Source organism: Xiphophorus hellerii, chromosome 1 (assembly GCF_003331165.1).
Source record: "Xiphophorus hellerii strain 12219 chromosome 1, Xiphophorus_hellerii-4.1, whole genome shotgun sequence".
Taxonomy (NCBI): Eukaryota; Metazoa; Chordata; class Actinopteri; order Cyprinodontiformes; family Poeciliidae; genus Xiphophorus; species Xiphophorus hellerii.
In genome coordinates this window covers 30,173,183-30,192,401 of record NC_045672.1, presented here as the reverse complement: position 1 = coordinate 30,192,401, position 19,219 = coordinate 30,173,183, and the positions used below count along the sequence as shown (strand labels likewise).

At 37.6% G+C, this 19,219-nt stretch overlaps 1 protein-coding gene and 1 non-coding gene across 2 annotated transcripts; both read left to right on the top strand.

Moving 5' to 3' along the window:
* The first annotated feature begins 35 nt into the window (after nt 1–35).
* kansl2 (KAT8 regulatory NSL complex subunit 2) lies at nt 36–8,697 on the top strand. Its single transcript, XM_032559823.1, has 10 exons — nt 36–103; nt 1,187–1,444; nt 1,532–1,704; nt 2,448–2,562; nt 2,756–2,919; nt 3,006–3,169; nt 4,122–4,218; nt 5,980–6,233; nt 7,067–7,279; nt 8,467–8,697. Exons 2-10 carry the CDS (start codon nt 1,194–1,196, stop codon nt 8,554–8,556), a joined length of 1,521 nt encoding a protein of 506 aa, XP_032415714.1. The 5' UTR covers nt 36–103; nt 1,187–1,193; the 3' UTR covers nt 8,557–8,697.
* Nucleotides 4,319–4,455, top strand: LOC116728829 (small nucleolar RNA SNORA2/SNORA34 family). The gene has a single exon (XR_004341032.1). It is a non-coding gene; the product is annotated as a small nucleolar RNA SNORA2/SNORA34 family (small nucleolar RNA).
* Nucleotides 8,698–19,219: the final 10,522 nt, after the last annotated feature.

Below are 19,219 nucleotides of genomic sequence, written 5' to 3'. Positions count from 1 at the left end.
TGCAAGTGGGTGGGGCTAGATTGGCTGTAATCAGGGAATCCGGGGAGAAGTCGCGTTATTGCAGTTTGGGACTCTTCGTCTGTGCGGACGTCCCTACAGGAGGGTAAGCAGCTTTACTACTACTAAACAAGGCTTCGTTCAGAGCATTGCTTCTACATGTTGTAGCGATATAATGTATGGCAGCTGATTTTTGGCCGTGTTTGATAAACCTTTGCTCTTTGACGAGAATTATTTAACGTAGCATTTAGCTGATGATGCTACCAGCCAGACAAAGATGGCGACTCTTCAACTGAAGTAGTGACGCAGTATAAAGAGGCGGGTTAAAGCTTGTAGCGCGGAGTTGGAGCCGTCAAACCGCACTGTATAACAGTTATATACAGTATTAAAATGATATTGTTATTAGTGCGGCTTTTATTGTTTTTGTTTAACAGTTGCGTTAATTATCTGTGTAAAAGGTTAACTGGCATTTACCCGCGTATTAAAACCGTAGAAAATAACGACTTCTAACTGTACGTTGTTACACTTATGATGAACGCATTTTTAAATCTATATTTCTAACATGATTGTAGCTCTAAGATTCTTTAAATAATATTGTATTAGCATTCATAACAAATATCAGAGCTGACTAACCCGCTTCAAAGGTTTTTGTGGGTCAGAATCTGGAAAGTTTGGTAACCAGTGATCTTGACAGCAGTTCCTCCTCCTAAGCAAGCATGTGGCGACAGTTGAAAGGATTAACTCTCTTTTAACAGGGAGAAACAGGCTCAGTAATACTACTGTAGTATAGATTTAAGAAAAGGAAAAACTGATCACATGGTGTTTATGGTTATAGATGGTGGAATAATACAGATAAACCCATAAACCAAGAAGCTCAAAGGGTTTAGATCTCAGGAATTTAGTACCAAAATTATTGCCTTAAACTTGTGTTTCTCAAACAGTTTAAAGTTTTTGCAAATTAGCCATCAGGAAATTCAGTTTTGTCTCTGCTTTTTGGAAATTGAGTTGTTAGCATTTTACTACAGTTATGAGGCTTTTGCTGAATGACAGCCTTCAGTCAGAGGCTGTTTCAGGCTCATTGCGAGACTGACTGCTACTGGAGATCCTTCCTGCCCACAGCGTCATCATCCACAATAACAAAATATCCGAAAATATATCAGTTTTAGATTGAATTCTCTTTTCTTTCCAGATTTGAGATGAACAGAATCAGAATACACGTTTTGCCCTCGAGTCGCAACCGGGTGAGTCAGACTGCCCGACCGCAGGAGCCCCAGGCCTGCGCCTTCACCCAGCGGCCCTGCACCCAGCCTCGCCTCGAGGGCTTCGACTTCTGCATCAAACACATCCTGGAGGACAAGAATGCCCCGTACAAGCACTGTAGCTACGTCTCTGCCAAAAATGGCAAGCGCTGCCCAAGCGCTGCTCCGAAGGCCGACAGGAAAGATGGGTACGTGGAGGAAGGTCAAGGTTCATCCTCCTAGCTACTCACTGATTCAAACACGTTTTTAAAATTTTTCTTATGTTTCTGCTGCAGGGTGACGTTCTGTGCCGAGCATGCTCGTAGGAATGCGATGGCCCTGCGAGCTCAGATGAGGAAGGCTTCTTCAGGTCCGTCTCCGGAGGCTCTGCTGTCCCAGCTCAGCTGCTTCAACCGATCGGAGACCCACAGTCTAGATGGAGGACGCTCTGAGGCCAGCCGCATCCTGGGTAAGACCTTTGGTTTGTCTGCAAACTTAAATGTGAGAGGATTTACGTTTAGTTTAGGTCCTGAACATAATTTTAGTCCAAGACCTGAATGCTGTGTATTTTCTCATCTAATTTATAGCTAGAGCTGGCAATTGGTTAAGGAATCGATTAATCTTTCAACTATTCAGATGATTAATTGGATAACTAAATTGGCAGATTCTGCAGATTTTTTATTTAACCACATAAGCCTAGAAAAACAATAAAATATACAAATAAATAAATCCCATTTTTAAATGATAAATTAAGCATCTTGTATTTTAGAGGGCAATAACATATTTCCTTTAGTGAACTCTTGATCATTAAAAACTGTCATATTATTTTATTCCTACATATCCATATAATGTAGGGCTGATCTGGTAATTAACGTTTTGATTAACCGATTAAAAATCGGATTGGAAAAAGTTCTTAAATAGATTTTTTTTTTTTTTTTAAAGAATTTGAATCTGGTGAAGCCAAAAACTACCACTTGAGGAATTCTGGGTAAAAAATATTTACAGATGAAGGTTTCTTTGTTTAATCTTAAATGCATAATATTTATATTGTTTATATATTCTCTTATGTTATTATTTTTTTCAGTAGATTACCCTTTTCTGTCTGCATACCCCGGTTAACGATTAGTCGATTACTAACGTAATTGGCGATTATTTTAATAACTGATTCATCACAATCAATCGTTTCTAGTCTAATCTCTCTTTCTGTTGCAGATGAAGAAAGTCTGAGTGAAGAGGAGCAGAGCCCGCTGGTGCTGGACCAGACCTGGAGAGGAGATCCTGATAGTGAGGCTGACAGTATTGACAGCGATCATGAAGATCCTCTGAAGTAAGACGAAATGTCCAGCCATGTTTTCTTCACCTAAATGTTTTATGTGTAGCAGAGTTGACAAGTTTAACATTTTGAACTGCTGTTCCGACCTATGAATCATTTCTTATAGTTTATTTTACAAAAGTATTTAACGTTATCCTCTCGTATTATATCTGTGCTAATTTAGATTTCTTTTCAATAACCTTTGCAGACATGCAGGGGTTTACACAGCAGAGGAAGTGGCTCTGATCACTAGAGAAAAGCTCATCAGGCTGCAGTCGCTGTACATCGACCAGTTTAAGCGCCTGCAGCATCTGCTGAAGGAGAAAAAGCGCCGATACCTGCAAAACCGTAAACTGGAGCATGAAACCTTAGGTAACTACAACTACCTGCAGCCAGAAAGCATTAGATGAGATCTGTTCCCATGGAGTTTTTTAACACGTTTTGTGTTTTTGTTTCAGGAAGCAGTCTGTTAACGGGACCTGAAGGTCTTTCCATGAAGGAGAGGGAGAACCTGAAGAAGCTGAAAGCTCTGCGTCGATACCGCCGCCGGTACGGAGTGGAAGCCCTGCTGCACCGGCAGCTCAGGGAGAGGAGGCAGGCGGTGACAGAGGGAGCCTCTCAGGTGAATAAATCATTATGAAAGGATTCATTAAAGTCTTGCCATAGAAAGTGTTGGTTACAACACAAAGTATTCAGTACCAGGCTTTTGTATTCTCTCAGAGAACCACACCTATCCAGCAGACCTTGATGCATCCAGATCTGCTATAAATGAATTCATTAAACTTGACTATACACTTTTTAATAAATGTGACCTAAATCTTGTTTTTATTGCTCAGCTTACAATATCAATGTTAAGCTAAACTTTAGCTTTAGTAACATAAAGCTACATCATTTTTAAAGTTTAATCAGTAATACTTTTGTAACAAATTTAGGTCAGATTATGATTTCTTGGTTAATGTCAAGTTGTCATAACAAAGACAATTTGAAAAATGTCAACTTTGTATTAAAAGTGTCATGATTTACCGAATGACACTTTATGATAAGAGTCATAAATATTCATGAAGACTTACTCATGTTCATGACAGGTGTTATGTCATGTTTATGACGGAGTCATGACAGTCTTATTCACAACCTGTCAAATAAAGTTACCAAAATATATATTTTGTTTATTGCAATGATTCCTGAGACAATTTCTGGTCCAGCTTAATTTGTTATTGTGACAGGCTTAGTCCAGACTTTTCAATATTTACAAAGTGGACTCCTTTTTTTTTTAACGAGACAAAACCTTTATTACGTTTGTTTCTACCATAAGTCACAAATCCGTTTCCATTGGAAAAATGTTACTATTTTACTCATTTAAAATGTTGCAGCTTTGTTTATTGTTGAGTAGGTTTTCAGTGGTTTCTATCCACCACTCAGCAGTCATGCTACCAGCTCCAACTGAACCACATCAATCATATTTCTGGTATCTTTTTGGGGGGTTTTCTCTTTTAACATTCATGCAGGCTTATTTCTTATGATTTTCTTTAATTGGTGCATTTCTTTCTCCTGATATTTCCTGTTTTGCGCTGCAGCTCCACATGAGATCCGTGGGTGAAATCTGCATGGCCTTCGTTGATGGAGTCAGATGCACCAACCCCTGCCTCCCGGTGGCCAGACACTGCCTCTCTCGTATCCTTCGTTCTACTTATGTTGAGTCACACAGTGGAGTTGTTGTTGTTGTTGTGTGTTTTGAATTAATTAACTTTTTTTTCTACCTTTCCTTTCTGCTTCGGCTCAGATCAAAAGCAGCAGCTTGCAGTAGCTGTTAGTTTTCTCAGAAAGGAGCCCAAAATAAAACCTTCCCATGGTCTGTTGATTTTCCCCAGATTTACAGGGACTAAATCAATTCAGTTGGAAGGAATAATCATTTCTAGAGCTCGGCGATGTGGCTTTTTTCTTTATTTCATTTCCCCATTAAATTTTTTTTCCCCTTTTGTTTTTTCTTCTGAAAAAATAAAAACAATTACAAATGACAGAAATATATTTTCAAAAAGTGGATTTTATTTCAGTCATCTCTTTTGAGAGTTGGACGGTAGAGTATTAGAGCCAAACTACATAAATCCTTATTTAATTATGAGAATATAATCATAATACTAGGTCAATAATAAAGCAATTTTACCAAAAGAATGTTTTGAAATTGCAAGAAAAAAGTTGTTTTAATGCTCAGTTGTTTTAAAGTCCATCAATAATTTGATGCTGATGTGTTCAAATTTGAAGTATTACATTCAAATCCAAAAATACTTTGGATTTCTCTAAGGGAAATTAAATTATATGTAAAACCAATACCGAAAGTATAACTTAATAAGATCCAACATTATTTAAATTTTTTATTTTTCATGTAAGACTCATAAAATTGTTTCTTTATTACTTTGTTCTCCTTATATTACGACTTATTCTGGTAATATTAATGCTTTATTATCACATTATTTCTACTTTATTCTTTAATACTATGATTGTATTAGCAAAATTAAAAATGTTGAATATCGTAGTCTGGCTCTAATAGTCCGTTATAGACTTGGCCTGAATTCAAAGACCAAATAAACAGCAGCTGCAAAATGCACATGTCGGACAAGATGGCCGCCCTGGGCGTGATGACATCACTCCAGGGAACTCTGGGGAAAAAAAGCATTCAAAAAATTTAATCTTCATAAAACAAAAATTGGATTAATTGATGAAATCGATTTCTTTCCCAGCCCTAACGTTTCCTTAAGTTGCATTTTTTTATTCAGGATAATGTAAGTGAAGCCAGATTTCAGCTTAAGAGATTCTGTTCAGATTATAGTGCCGATTGTTTGCTGGTTAATTATACATTTTGTCTGAACATAAAACCTACAGAAACAAAGGTTCATGCAGGTTCTTGAAATCCTTAAAAATGCTTGAATTTCAATTAGATGTTTTGAATATTTGGAAAGTGCTTGATTTCTGTATAAAGTCCTTGAAAGTGTTTGATATTCAAACTGCATAGTTTGGTAATAAAATGCAATGTAGCATTTCATTAAAAGCCCAAATTTGGAAAGTGTACGTACAGTTTAAGCCAAATTTAAAGATAATATAAAGACAAAACTTTTTTTCCTCACAGTCTAAAGTTAATCAGGTCAAACTTTTCTTGTTTTAGGTTAGTTAAAATTACCTAAATTATTTCTATTTTTTGATTTTAAAAAGAGTAAGATCAAAAAAATCTCATGAGAATTAAAACTATCTTCTTTTGTTCATTTCTGTTTTTTATCTCCAAAGTGGTGCTGGAAAAGTTTTAAAATTTCTCATGAAAATGCTACACATCACATCATAGTCTATAGGTTTGTAGTTTTGTGTATTTTTCCTGTTTTTTCTGGGTTTTTAATCATGTTTGTGTGAATTGCTTCTAATTTTCCTCAACAAGTTGCTGCTCAGATATCTGCCAGGACAGCAACCAGGTGCTTTTTAAAATCTGCCCGGGGCTGAAAGACGCTCCCTGCGACCGGACCGTCCACATGGGTCAGTCGGACGACCCCCGATGCCCGCTGCACCTCACCCTGCCGCCGCCCATGTACCAGCCGGAGCAGGAGCCGCCGCCGCAGGAGCCCTTCACCCCGTCCAGCAAGGACATGTACCTGAGCGCGGCGGAGCTGCAGCCCACAGAGAGCCTCCCGCTGGAGTTCAGCGACGTACGTCTGACCTTTGCCGATACACACCCACCATGACACAAGCGTCTGCTAATAGAATCGTTTCACAAAACAATCAAAAAACTAACCATTAATAAAATTAGTTTGGCAGTTAATTTATCTGTCGTATCAAATTGAATGAGGTGGTGTAAATTTTTGGCAAGTTGATTCCCTTTTTAAGCAGCAGGCGGCGACGTTGAGGTGTTGAACTGAGCTACGTTGTTTGCAAAGGTTATCCATCTTTGATACTTGGTGCCGGCAGCGTGACGTAGCAGCTAACATGTTTTAATTAGACGAAACAGGGAAAATTAAACAGCAATTAAGCCTGTCGCAATTAATCAATTAATCGCACAATAAATTAAAACAAGCTCAATCATTTCCATTTGCATAATTTATTATTTTTGTTTCTTTCTTTCTACCAAAAACTGAATGATAAGTTTTCCGTCTGATGCTTTGACCTCAAGTAGATCTTTTTTTTTTCGAAAGACAATTTTTTTCCATAATTAATTTTATTTGTCATTTCTGTTGTTTTGTTTGTTCTGAATATTTAAAATCTCTTCCAGTTCCAGTGTTAAATGTTCATTAGAATTTTAAGTTTATTAATCTTTGAGGATGTGTTCTTGCCTTATTATGCCATTACTGTTATTTTTACTTAAATATTGTCTCAAAACAACAGTATTATCGTTTATCGTAATAACTTTATCGTGACAAGCTTAACTATAATTTATTAAAACGAGTTATTTCAGCTCATTGATGCAGAAGTGAATAAAAATGTTTAATTTTTTAACCTCTTTTATTGATTATGTCCTCATGACGCATTGCTGTGTGTTTTGCAGGACCTGGACGTGGAAGGGGACGGCATGCAGGGTCCCCCGTCCCCCCTGCAGTTTGACACGGCCCTGGCCCTGGAGGACCAGACCATTAGAGCCATCGCCGAGGCTCCGATGGACATCCTGACCGGAGAGGACCCGGACCCGGACCAGGTGGACCTGGACACCTCAGGACACGAGCTTTCAGAAAGAGACATGGACGCCATCATGGATGATCAGGTCAGTTTGAGGCTCAACCGAGAAAACCATTCTGGACTCCTCTGTGAATCCTCATAAAGGATTAGATTTAATATTGGTCAAAGAGATGGTATGATTTTGAAGTAGTTAATTATTTTTGACCATTTAATTTCATATTTGAATAAACAAAATGACTTTGTTCCTGTTTTACAGCTTTGACATTTATGTTTCACACACATCAGACTATAATTATATAAAGTCATTCTCTGACTGGGTGTTTCATAAAGTTGATGTTTGGAAGAAAGCTTTTAGTTTCATAACTATTGCCAAAAATAAAAATGTACATTCCTGTTTTTAGTTATTTAAGTTTTTATGTAAGAAATAAATATTTTCTGAGTATACATAACCCCCCATTCCTGATTTTTTTGCATAACAATCATTTAAAACTACTTAAAATGTTATTCAAGGCATTGATGGCTTTAAAATTTATAATGACACCATAATCATATATCATGTCAGGAAAAGGACCACTAATGTCTCTGCAGACCATACACATCCTGGACCTAAAGTGTTTAAGCTTTTACCTTTAAGGTTAATATTGTTTATGAGGAAAAAAAACATTTTCCTTAACTGAAAGAAAAATAATCCAAAAAAAGCATATCTAATTGTAACTGAATGAGCATTTAAAGCCAACTAAGATTAACTGAATAATTTAGAAACTCTGCTTAGTTTTTGTTTGTCTTAGTAATTTGAAGTCTAGTTTCTGGTTGTTGTTGGGTCTTTTTTTTTCCTGCTGTTTTTACAGAAATTTTTTAAGGTTACTCTGCCATATGTAACTTTTATATTTATTTCAGGACATAAAATCCAGGAGTTGTTGTTGCTGTATTGATCATCAGCTCTTCTTTTAAAGGGAAATGTGTCGATATGTAGAGGTTTGTCTTAAAAATGGGGATTTTTAATGGTTAGCTAAAACTTGTTTGTTAATAACATAAATGAAGCCTGCTGCGTTTGAGTTGAGTAACCAAACTTATTAAAGTCGCACAACCAGAGCAGAAAAACACCAACTTATGTTACTGAACATAAATGTCACGTTTCAGTTCTTGTGAAAGTTTTGATTCTCAGTTTGTCTCATGACAGAAAGCGGCTAGAAGAACTGCTACTGCAGTGGATTTTTAATGGCCGACCTCTCGTAGAAAAAACTTTGATTTATTTCTGGTGTCTTTCCTCAGGTGGTGTCAGACATAGGTGGAGGAGAAGAAGACGCCACCGACAGCTCAGCCCAAGACCTGGACCTGGCAGCCGGCGACGCTCCTCGATGAACAGAGGCCTTTTTATTTTTCTGCTACTTTTGGTTCCAGATAATTTGGTTCTGTGAATTGGTAATCTTCTGATCTGGTACCTGGTGGTACTCAAGTGTTTGTTTGTTGTAATAAAAGGTGACGGAGGAACAAAACGCTGTCGGCTGGTTGCTATTTGTCTTTACTTTAGTGCAGTGGTGTTCATAGGGCGGCCCGGGGGCCATTTGCGGTCCCTAGTTTTGAATGGTTTTTCAATGACAAATTTATATCTTAAATGGTGCAGAACAAGTGTTTTTCTGTCATTAGTTGCGTTGAGATTTGTTTTTGCTTTTATTTTAATTTCATAGTAAGTAGGGCCACAAATCTCCAGTAATATTTTACTGAAAAACAGATTAAGTGACACAGTTAGTCAAGACAGTTTTTGTATCTGTTGCTGGGAATAAACTACAAATCAACAAATTAAAAAACTTGGACAACTTTTGGACCTTTTCAATTAAATTATTACATGTTTGTTGCTTAACAGGTAAAAATGTAATAATTCACAACAAAATCACTTTAGATTTTTATGGAAAAAATAAATAATTTTTGCCCCCGAGTGGTTTATACCAGTAAAAAACTTTTATTGGTAATTGTATTTTTTTGCTAATCTTCTCAACAGGTGCCTCAAAATCCAATTTTCTCATTGTTTTAGTCATGCTAAGCTTCTGTAAGATGTCCAACTATGCAGCAAAACTAAATCTGGTGGATTAAACGGGTAACATATTTGATAAAGCTGTTTCTCGTTAAGGAGATTTCAGCTAAGTGCTCTTTAAAATTCCTCCCCAGATTGTGAGAAACTGTAGATTTGTTTAGTTCCAACAATGTTGGTTGCATTCGGTTCACTCTGGGGAACTAATGTTGTGGAACTAGGGTTCCTACTGGATCCTGAAACATAAGAAGAGAATTTCTAGACTTTTTTCATCAATTTATCAAACTTCTTTCAGGTCCAGGAGGGAAACCCAGACTTTTACGGCTCTTACAGGATCTCAATATATTCCCAGATAGGAGGGTCTATAAAGACTCCTAATTACTTGATAGCGGTGCAATCAAGTAACTGTTAGCTCCAGTTGTAAAAATGCTGCAACTATCAAATGTAAAAGAAATTTGATGTTTTGAAATTGGGCCTCTGTCTCTTTAAGAAACTCCTGCTCTTTCCGAGACTCCGCCTTCAGCACATCGTCATGGCAACGTTTCTCAATTTTGCGTTTACAATCATAGTTCTTTCTGAGTCTTCATCCATGGGCATGATGGATGATTCTAGAATATTGGCAGCATGTTATTTCTGATTTGACCATTTCTTTGGTTGATGCATGTTTGGTTTGGGATGCAGTGTCAATAATGATGAGTTACTCAGTACTTTACTCAGTAGACATTTTACCAGATACTTTTTACTCTTACTTGAGTAAAAACATGTTGTGCTACTTTTACTTGAGTACAATTCTCTGCCCACCTCTGGTTCTGACCCAGTTATAGTTTCTAGGTTTACAGTAAAGCTCAGCTTCTTGGAGCCACCTCAGAAAAAAAAAAAAAAAAGAAAAAGGGGAAAAAAATGGGGCGGGTTCGGCCGTTTTCATGCAATGACATCACTTTTCCTCCGACCCAAACACAGAACACAACGCCGAGGCAGAGGAGGGCACAGCGGCCGCTGGCTGCATTGGAGCCGCCGCTGCGACAATGAGCACAAGCCGCTTTTAAACGCCAAACATTTGGAGATTTTTTCATCCTTATCAGCCATGATCCGGAGGAGACGCGCTTCTACCGGATGAGGTGAGCGCAAAATGAAAAACGCACTTTCTGTGTGGTGAAATGCTCGCCCGGCGGCCGAGATTTTGCAGGAATACCGTAACAGTAGCGGGTGAAGCGAAGCTCTGGTCTGGTCTGCACTAATGTTTCATGATGGATGTTTAATTCTGAGCGTTTTGTTGCTGTTTGTGGAAGAAGCTTTAGGGCGTTTCAGCTCTCTCTCCCCGTCGGAGGGGACTCGTTTCGGCGCAGTGTTTGGGTCTGCAGGGCCCGTCCTTAAAGAGAAAATACAACCATTTTACCAACACTTCTAGCTCTAGAGCAAATGTGGGTTTAATCCGCGTTCAGGACTGAAATGTAAGGTTTTATTTAGCCTCGAAACCCAGAAAGAGGAACCCAGAGAAGGAACTGGTGTGTGCGGCTCTGGTTTCATCCTGCAGCTTATTTATGATGGAAATCAGCTGCGCTTCTTTGAAAGCAGTGATGCTCCACAATCAGAAGTAATACATTAATAACAAGCGATAATAGCTCATCTGAAAATGGATTAATGAATTTAGATATTGAAGAATTACTTTGAACAAAGAAAAGTGTAAAGAAAATGTCTCTTCCCTTGTGTGCAGGGGTGCTTCCAGGAGGTTTTTAAAGGGGGCGGTCAGAAAGGGGGGGACCAGAATCCAGAATAGTAGGAAAGATTGGCTGAATAAATAAATGTTGCAATAATTTATATTCTAAAGAATATGCATATAAAGCCCCTTATTGAAAAAAAAAAACCCAACAAGCTTCAAGATGGAATTGGGCATTTATTGTCTTGTTTATCATTTATTTTGATAAATTTCTTATTACAATAAGAATTTTGATTTGCTGTTGTCAATATAAATTCCTCTTAATTGTTTAAGACTCTCGAAAACTATCTAAATTGTTAATTTTCCCATTTCTTTCTACTATTTGCTATGTGAAAATATTAATGAATTTGAAAATATGATTAAATTTAAGGTGGTTTGATGATATAAATAACGTTTTATATGAATGGTGTCATAAAGAACCATATTATAAATGGGAATGTTTTGTCAGCAGCATTTGTGTTTGTGGGACTCTGATTGCTGCAACACACAGTCACAGATATATTGTTATCACACAAATATTGTGATAAAACTTTTAGTCTATATAGTCCACCTCTCTCGGTCTCTCCAAGTGTTTAGTGAAAGGATTGACGCCTCTCATATGATGGTTTTGTTTGTATCCAGCTGTCATACAAATCTTAAAAATAAAGAAAATGTGACATTTTTCCATCTACTGGTTTGTTTGTCAGTAGTTTTGTCAGATGTTGACGCTACATTTGGCTGCAATAAACAGGAAGTAGAGGATGACACAGAAACAACTTAGAAATCTGGGCTTATAGATGTTTCTGAGTTTTGTGCCAGTGCTACGTCACCTGCTTCCGAAATTATTCAGAAAATGTTGTTTCTGTCTCTTTACAGCATTAACTCTTTTTCTGAAAAACCAAAAACTGCCTCAAGCAAGTGTAGTTTTATTTTATTTTTTGCAAAAAATTAGGAAGTTATTTAGAATTTTGAAATTTCCATCAGCATTTTCTATTAGAAAACCTGAAAAACTCTCACAGTTGGGGTGGTTTTCACAAGTCACTGACTTTGTGGTGCTGCTTTAGAAATATTTACAAGGAATTTTGCCATTTTTTCCCCTCATCAAACCTTTCCAAAACTTATACTTATTGCTACATGTGCACAATAAATTGTAGGGCCCTTTGCGCTAATACCAGTTGATATAACTTTTTGTTACTCACCACATCGATCACCTGTCAAGGTAAAAAAAAAAAGAAAAAAAAAAAGCAGTGTACACCTAAATACTGCCACCTGCAGGTGGGAGTTATCAGCCACTGAAACTCAATGTTTTAGTGGAAAAATTGCAATGATCCTACAATTATGCATTAATGTGAAAAAACGCTGGATCCTGTTGATTTTGTGTGAATTTCCGTGATCATGAATAGCATCAAACTGGAGGAAGTGGCTAATGTCAAAGATTGATGCAACGAGAGTTTCATCTGCATTTTCACAGAAGAATCATTCAATGTTTAAGGAAAGAACATAACTTCCACTTGGCAAAGATGATTTATTTGAGTCATAAAATAGCATTTATTTACAGTAAACTGAGTAGATTATTGAAAATGACTAGGATTAAAGCTGCAGTATATAAAAAGTATTTTTTACATATTTGTTATAAATAAATATATATTTAAATATATATATAAACGTTCAGTATGTTGTGACAGTATGTCATGAGAGAGATAATCTGTGAAAACAATTATCTCATTTGCTATCGCCCAGTGCTAACTTAAAAACAACCAATCAGAGCCAAGAGGCCGGTCTTAGCGCTGTCAATCACAATCTTGTGTGGTGCTGCTCATTGCCTCTCCACATCCCTCCTTTTGTGAAGTTAGCATAGCCACCAATGACAGCAGATAAACGGTTTTCCTGTAACGGTGAGTTGTTTCTCCACCATTAGCACATTTAGTAGTGAGTACTTGAGGTTGATTGACAGCGCTAAGACCCTCCTCCAGGCTCTGATTGGTTGTTTTGGTCAGGAGTTGCGCGTTTCCATGAATTTACGTAAATTTCCGCAATCGGACGTCAATCGTAGATCGATCTTTTCTCAGATTATCTGTCTCACAGCAAACTGTCCCCTCATGGTGAGAGTTTTACCAAATATGTAAAAAACATATTCTTTATAAAAGTTACATACTGCAGTTTTAAGAAGTCTGGAAAATGCCACTAAAGTTATTCAGCGTTCAGTTATTGTTGGTTTGACACCCAAGGTATCCTGATTTCAGCAGTTGGTACTTTTTCGTCTAAGCAGAAACAAGTGAACCTTTAAGGCCTATAAGAATAGAAAATCGAAGCTCAACTTGTAGACATCAGGATTTTATCAGTGAAGGCGAGCAGGGATGAGAAAACAGGCCAGCGTCTGAGTCTGACTGGGTCTGTGGTTCTGCTTTGTGCTTTAACAATGCTGCTTTTCTTTAATCAGGACGGCACGTTTTCTCAATGGTTCCCTGTCACGAGGAGCGGATTCTTCCTTGTTTGTTTTCACTTCATAAAGTGTTTTTATCACCACCAACACATGTGTTAATAATGCCAATAATATCTGGGCCAATCAGAGATTAAACTGGGGTTTAAGACCTCTATGAAATAGTTGCGGCGTTATCAAAGGGTCTGTTTTTGTTCGGAGCTTAATGATCTCGGCACTGCTGGTTGGAGGCCAGAGATGTGCTCATGCTGTTTTCATTGTCTTGTCGTTTTGCTGGGTTTTTTTTTTTCTGAACAAAGAGTGAGCTTGACTTCAGAAGAAACGAGGGTGGAATGACTGGGAAGAATTTGGGCTGTAAAATATTTAGCTTTCACTGAAGATCTGCTGAAACGTTCGATGAATTTTTTAGTGTTTGCAGGCTGCTTTATCCTCATCCTAATGCTTTTCTTTTCTAGATTTTATGCTGATTTAGTGTTTCAGTTTTGCTGCTTTTGGCAGCTTCTGATGAAAACTGTATATCAGGTACAACATCTGCGAAGACCACATTTTAAAAAAAGGCTCATTTTAAACAAAGACCTTGTTGTTTGAGCCTGATTTGTTTTATCTATAATATAAACCTAAATTCTTCTTCTGTGACTCTATTACATTCCTGTCTGACCGATAAAAGCAAATAAAAGTGATAATGATGCAGCATAAATGGGAAACTTTGGTACTTTCTTCACTTTTTGATGATGATGATGATGCTCTGCAGATCGTGTTGTCAGTTAGCAGTGGAACACAAAATGTAACTTTCCTCTTTGATTTAGTAAAATGACTCACAATTTGGGGACATATTTTTGATTTAAATAGTCTTTTTGAGGTGGAGAACAAAAGAGTGAAACATTGGATTGAAGCGTAATCAGAAGAAAACACAATTCTATCATTTTAGACTTTGGAGATCTTTATTTATGATGCTTCTTCAGTGTTGTGGGCTTTGCTTTTGTGTCTAGTTCATGAAGATTGTAATAAATGGTGTTATATTTACATTTATTTTTAGCTTGATACAGATAAAAATAAAGTTTGATGACGTATTGAAGGTAAAAATCTACTTTTTAAGATGAAGACCAAGTTTAACTGATAATGGATGCACAGAAACCGCTGCGCTTGTGTTAGCATCACAAACGTTAGCCAAACGCATCTTTGAGCTGACATGCATAAAATTACCACAGGATGGATGCGTAATCTACAGCCCCAAGTATACAATCAGTAATAGCTAATTAGCTGACAGTGGAGCTAATTCATTTAGCACTTTTGCAAACTTCGAAAACATTTATTTAGCTCTTAGCTAAGTAAAGTGCTAATTTACTTGAGTGTTTTGTAAACTTAAAGTTGAAGAATGTTTGACAATATGATGTTTTCTTTCTTGACTGTTAAGAATTCTTCAAGTCGTTGGAAGAAGAAGCTAAGTGCACTAAATGCTAAAAGCAGAAATTAGCCTCGCTGCTAGCAGATTCTCAGATTAGCAGAAGTTTGCCAACCACTACAAAGGCTTTTTTTGGTGAAAAAAAATAAATATGACTAAATATGACACAGAAATGTGACTAAATATATCAATTTGTACACTTGTGTCCATTTAATTCAAGAATAATAAGTTTTCCCTCAAGAAAAGAACTTTTTGAACCAGAACACCGTTATTTTTTTGTATTTCTTGCAGCTTATCAGCAGCTGCTAGCAAGAAAACGGCAAAAAATTACTTTCCTGGGTCAAAATTTGCAGTCTACCTTTCTGCTTTGGAATAATTTTATTTCTGAATTTATCTGTCAGACCTGAAATCCAGAGCTGGAAAACGGCAGTACTGTGTGGGGAACATGCAGAGCCTGAACCCGGCGTTGGGGGTTGGTGTGTGTGGATAAATGTGGTTCCACTCTGGGCTCGCGGTGTGACGTTTTGGGTCTGTGCCCCCCGTGTTTGGTGCCGATTGAAGTTTCTCCGAGTGCCCAGTCTCAGTGCAACTTTTGAGATAGCGTTTCCAAGCTTTGCAGCATTACATCACGAGATGTCATGCCAACAACTTATTGAAGCGGAACAGGCAGCATGAGTGCCGGCTCTCTCTCTCACTTTTTCTCTTTCTCTTTTTCTCTCTCTCTCACTCTTTCTCTGTTCGCCTGTAATTGTTCACAGATGTTCTGAAGGCATTTCTGTCCCACATTTTGCATCGGGCGGTTCGCGTAGACGCCACATTCGCTGCTGAGACTTTATTAGAAAGGAAACGTGGCACAGACCAAGTGTTTAATTTTGATGCTAGTCTCGTTAACCGGTTTAGCTCGTTAAAGTATTTACAAGAGTTGCAAAAAGGTTCATTCCTCAAGAGAAAATTCTTTAACAGTTCTTGTAACTTTGCAAGACATGATGTATCCCCTAACATAGGCGTGTGATAACAATGCCAGGACAAGAAGTCAGTGGTTATGGTCAATTTTGTTGACCATAAACAACAATTGTTCTAAATTAACCAGGAAATCGAAAGAGAAAAACATTTAAACGAAATGCATTTTAAAAATGCCATCAGAGTGATTTGAAAACAAATAATCTGGAAAAGTATGGAGTGTTTTTCAGGTGGGGATGTAACTGAAAAGAGTGTGCTTCTGCAAACTACAATCTGGCTTCCTGTCGTCTTCTTTAATGTTTCTGCCAGTAGTAACTTCTTGTTGTTGATCACGTGACTTATTTGTTATGAAAAAATTTTTCCAATGCAGTTTTGCGAAACACACTTATTTGGAAACGGCTGAAGAAATACCTCAACCTAGTGCAAAAGCTTTTTATCAAAAAACGTTTTAAAATTGTCGTGTTTCTATTAAGCAAATTTACTTTCGTATTTCCAATTTGCGTAGTTTTATGGGCGAAGGAAGCGCAGCTGCTGATGCAGGATATTTTGCTCTGCAGCTGGCGCTCCCGTGTCCTGATGAAGCTGCTTGTGATTCTGTTTAATCCCAGCTGTGTCTGGTGAAAGGATTATACAGATACAGGTGAAAAGCTGGTCAGATGTCGGTGGTAATTTATCTGCCGATGCATCCTGAAGCCATGCGCCGTGTCCGTTTCCTCTGCAGCGGAGAACATTCCACAGTTTGTTATTCCAGGTTGCATTTTTTCATGCAGTCTCCAAACTACTTGTATTTGAGGTAGTTGACTTCTGATTATTGAGGAGAAAAAGAGTTATACAAGATGGAGAATCTGCACAGCCAAAAGTACAGCTCAGAAAATTAGAATATGGTGAAAAATAAGTTACTTATTTTACTAAGTAAAATTAATACATAGATTCTTTTACACAGATTTTTTATATTTGAAGCTTTTATTCTTTTAATTTTGATTGCAGATAATAAAAAACAAAATTCAGTGTCTCAGGAAATTTGAATATTGTGAATATGTTAAAAACTGAATTCATAGAAAGTTGAGTGTAAGGAAAAAATGTGGTAGGTAAAGATGCACCAGCCACTACATGTAATCAAATCCTAAAAGCTGGCTACAAGCTAGAGCTAAAAAACGTATCACAATATAATTGTTTCATATCAGTTGATATTGATAATTATTAATTGTTTTTTGTTGTAAATATGAAATGCTATCAAACTGGTGGTGTGACTTTTCCTTTTATCTTCAGTTTTCACTCCACGCCATTTTAAACAGTTATGAGGCAAAGTGCAAAGCTTTAAACTGCCGCTGCGCAAGTTGCTCAACTAGATGTTGCTAGGTAACCACAACTTACTCGACTCGTTGTTGCTAGGTAACCGCATAGTGAGTGAGGCAGTTGATGCCATTCTTCGTTTCTTCATGTTTAAACCTGTGTTACACCCATATTTTAAAACACAAACACAAAATGTGTTGCATTTATAAAACTGGTATCAAATGTGAAACCTACACATCTCCTTTCTTTTGTTTTGACTGAAAGAGATTTCATAAATCTGGCATTAAAACCTGCATTTCTTTCCATTTCAAGGTTTGGCCATTTTAGATTTTAAAGTAGAGATAATTAATAATTCAGGCCAGACTTATCATTTCTGATTGAATTTTGTTTTTTATTGATGATTTTAAAGCAGGAGATGCTTCTTTAGGGCGTTTTAACAGTGATTTTCCACATAGCCTGATGAGTCTTGTTTGTTTTCATCACAACAGGAAAACAATCAAGGACAAATGAGATCAAATCACCCTTTGCAACTTTTATCCTGCCTTCATATCTGTGCATTGCTGTTTTATCCCTTCCTGTTTTCATTTTCCACATGCAAACAGTCCTTTTCACCCAGTGTACTGTAGAGTTAATTTACTGTAGTTCAGTATTTTCATGAGTTACAGAGATAAATTGGTACAAATGTTGTTATTTTTCACATATTCTGTTGCATTTTGCCAGCTTCCAACAAGGAATGTGCACATATTATGTTCCTTTCAAGGTCGAGATTTGTTGCGTTTACGGCTGAATTTGAAGAATTCAGAAAATGCACCTCAGACTTCAAAGAACACTGGAAATCTGCGAGGCGAAGCCCGATTGGTGGATTTATCAAAATATCCATATCGAATTGAAGCGCCTCAACCGCAGAGGAGAAAATAAATGACATACTCAGATATTTTTCTCAACAGAATGTTAATAAAATATGAAGAGGGAAAAATCTTCATGTTTTTCTACATTTAAAAATGGATTTTAATAGTCATTTAAAAATCAGTATAAAAATAAAATGACATCTCTCTTGACTAATCTGTTATTCATCTCGCGTTTCAGGCTGTCAGAGTTTATTTCATGGTTTCATGAAGCAACATCTGGATTTAACAAAGCCGGCTAACCTTGAACGTTCAAGGTCGGTCTGACTGTGAAATATCGCTTTAATAGGTCACAGTTTGTGGGTTTTCCAGGTTGCACAGACCAACATGACAATAATTCAGCCGGTTTGATGTTTACAGACGGGTCAGAACCTCCTGCTGTCATCATATGTAGCTTATGCACCCCTGCGTTTGCATAAACGGATCCGCTTTGAAGACGGGGCCTGGTTGGGTCCGGGGCCCCACGTAATCAGCGATCAGCGCGGCCCTTTATCGCCTCGCTGTCTGCTGCACGCAGGTTGTGTCGTTTCCATGGTTATGCACCAAAGGCGCCTCTGGAGTTCGCATTAGCATAGAAAAATATTCATCAGATTTCCCATAGAGCCGCCGCGATCCGGCAGAGCTCCCAGCAGGAGGCAGAGCCGACTGAGAGCTCCACACGGCGCCGTCATCCTCATCATCATCATCACAACTGTTTACGCGCACTCAGCGAAGAGTCTGGCATCAAAGAAATCTGCGATCTGCATTGTTTCCCCGCAGGCGGGATTCTTCTCCCCGCTGAACCTCCTCAGCTCAAACCTCACTGAGAAACTCGAACGTTGGTGGGAAGATCATCAGGGAAATCTAAAACATCAAACCCAAGTTTAAAATCCTCAATATAATTTCCCCCAAAATTCCTCTGTCTGGTGAAAATATGCATGGTCGAATACTTCAGAACCACTGCAAAAACACAAAATACTACCAAGATTTATGTCTAATTTCTTGTGTAAATATACTAGTTCACTTGAAGTAAGACAAAACTAACTCAAAGTAACTTTACATTGCAGGGCATTCTGGGTAAATGCAATCAAAACAAATGTGCTAGCCTAGCGCTAATAGGAGAAATCACTTGTGATCTTTTACCAAAGACAAAGGAGAAATCCTACAACCACTAAAATCTGACTCTACTCCATTTTTGTTTACATTATGTGAAGAAGTTGCACTCAGTGTCTTGTTTGTTGTTTCCTTCAGTAGTTCCTGGTGCATTGTCCTTAAAACATCTTAAAATTAAGGCCTTAAATTGTCTTAAATCCATGTATAG

Bases quoted from the DNA above. Each gene is read 5' to 3' on its own strand.
- kansl2 (XM_032559823.1), top strand. From the start codon at position 1,194: ATGAACAGAATCAGAATACACGTTTTGCCCTCGAGTCGCAACCGGGTG. The intron at 1,705-2,447 runs GTAAGACCTTTG...TTTCTGTTGCAG, and splicing joins TGAGGCCAGCCGCATCCTGG to ATGAAGAAAGTCTGAGTGAA. The intron at 4,219-5,979 runs GTATCCTTCGTT...GTTGCTGCTCAG, and splicing joins GGCCAGACACTGCCTCTCTC to ATATCTGCCAGGACAGCAAC.